The sequence below is a fragment of the Eimeria mitis genome, genomic scaffold (genome assembly GCF_000499745.2).
Source record: "Eimeria mitis Houghton genomic scaffold, Emh_scaff4290, whole genome shotgun sequence".
Lineage (NCBI taxonomy): Eukaryota > Apicomplexa > Conoidasida > Eucoccidiorida > Eimeriidae > Eimeria > Eimeria mitis.
In genome coordinates, this window is record NW_013572610.1 from 2,962 (window position 1) to 4,992 (window position 2,031).

General features: G+C 56.2%; 1 protein-coding gene across 1 annotated transcript in view; it reads left to right on the top strand.

The window, feature by feature from the left end:
* Window positions 1–1,183, top strand: part of EMH_0074020 (uncharacterized protein) — a gene marked incomplete at both ends in the record, with an annotated part of 2,774 nt that extends 1,591 nt beyond the window's left edge. The window contains 2 exons of the mRNA XM_013499409.1: window positions 247–355; window positions 486–1,183. Of these exons, the coding sequence (XP_013354863.1) occupies window positions 247–355; window positions 486–1,183 (807 nt within the window). The remainder of the gene's footprint in view (window positions 1–246; window positions 356–485) is intronic.
* Window positions 1,184–2,031: the final 848 nt, after the last annotated feature.

Genomic DNA, 2,031 nt, shown 5'->3' on the forward strand with positions numbered 1-2,031 from the left:
AGCCTGGCCTGCAGCTGTGTCCCCAGAGAACCCATCACCACTGCTGCTGCTGCTGCTGCTGCTGCTGCTGCTGCTGCTGCTGCTGCTGCTGTCGATGGCTCGGTCTCCCCCCCTGCTGCAGCTCCTGCGGGGCGGGGTGTTGCTGCCTTCACCTTCTGGGCGTTCGCGGCCTTCTCCGCCTGTACGAAAGAGAGTGCGGTGTCGCTGCTGCTGCTGCTGCTGCTGCTGCTGCTGCTGTTGCTGCAGGTGGTTTGCTGCTTCTGTGTGGGGGTCGTCTTTGGGCCTGCTGCTGCTGCGTGTCTGGCCCAGCTGTCTCCTCGACGGCAAGAAGGTGAGGTGGCTGGGGGCGAAGCGAGTGAGAGTGCGGGCAACAGCAGATGTGGGGCGCCGCAGCAGCGGGAAAGATGAAGCAAATACATGAGAGACACCTGAGGGCCGTGTGCTGCTGTCTCCTGTCTCTCCTGCTCCTGCTGCTCCCCCTCCAGCTCCTGCTCCTGCTGCTGCTGCTGCTGCTGCTGCTGCGCTGACACCAGAAGAAGAGGAACTCAACGCCCCAGAGGAGGAGTCCTCGCAGTCCTTAGCAGCTAAAGACTCGCTGCTATTCAAACACTGCAGCAGCAGCAGCAACAGCAGCAACAGCAGCAACAGCAGCAACAGCAACAGCAGCAGCAACAGCAACAGAGATACAGCACGCCGCGGGGAGACAGGCAAACGAAAGCGGAAGCAAACAAAGCAGCAGCAGCAGCAGCAGCAGCACAAGACGCTTCTTCAGGCCTCAACAACTCAGCAGCACGATCAGCAGCAGCAGCAGCAGCAGCAGCAGCAGCAGCAGCAGGCAGGCAGGCAAACAGAAAGAGAGGGTCTCTATGGGACAGCTGCGATGTCGAAAGGGAAAAGAAACAGAGACAGAGAGGAGACAAAAAAAGAAGAGGCGAGAGAAGGAGCAGAGACAGAGACAAACGGAGACACCCCACAAACCAAAGGAGACACCGTCAAAGAAAAACACAACACAACAAAAGAAGCAGAGACAGAGACAGCAGCAACAGCAGCAACAGCAGCAGCAGCAAGACCAGCAGCAGCAGCAGCAGCAGCAGCAGCAGCAGCAGCAGCAGCAGCAGCAGCTTCTTACTTTGGCTGTGATGAAGTTAGCGAGGTTAAGAGCAGCAACAACGGCCCAGCATAAGACCTTAATATAGAGTTCAGGTGTATGTGCAGCAGCAGCAGCAGCAGCAGCAGCACGAACAGCACCTTCATATAAAGATAATCCCCTAATACCTAATTCTTCTATTCTGCCTGTTCTTATTAAAAACACAGCCTTGCGGCTATATATAAACTCCAGCAGCTGCAGCAGCCCCAGAGACCCCACACGCAGCTGCGGAGACAGTGCAGAGGCTCGATGGGGACAGGCGAGGAGAGGCAAGCCATCGACGCCCCCAACTATAAAGTCTGTTGCTGCTGTTGCTGCTGCTGCTGCTGCTGCTGCTGCTGCTGCTGCTGGAGACAGACGCGGAGCCACCCATGAATCAAGCACCTGAAGGGCCTCCCCGTATCGACCGCATTTCCCTAGGAGACAGGCGAGAGCGTCTTTGGCTGCAAGTATGCCTGCACTTTGCTGCTGCTGCTGCTGCTGCTGCTGCTGCTGTTGCTGCTGTTGCTGCTGCTGCTGCAGGCGCTGCAGCACATCCTCTGCCAGCAGCATGCGGTACTCAACGGCACTCGCTAGCGCCTCCCTCAGTCTCAGTAGAAAAGCCTGAAAAAGAAGAGACAGAAAAAGGAGACAAAAGGAGACAGGTGAGGGGTTTAACTGTCTCCTTTTGTCTCTGTTGCTGCAGACAGAGCAGAGATAGAGGGGGCCCAACGAGGAGACAAAAGAAATAAAAAGGAGACAGTAAAAGGAGGCAGAAGAGAGACAAAGGAGACACACAGAGAAGGAGACAGAAAAGAGACAGTGAAAGAGAGAAAGCGGAGACAGCACAAAGAAACAGAACAGAGACAGACCCTTTAGGAGCGAGGAGACACAAGAACAAGGGG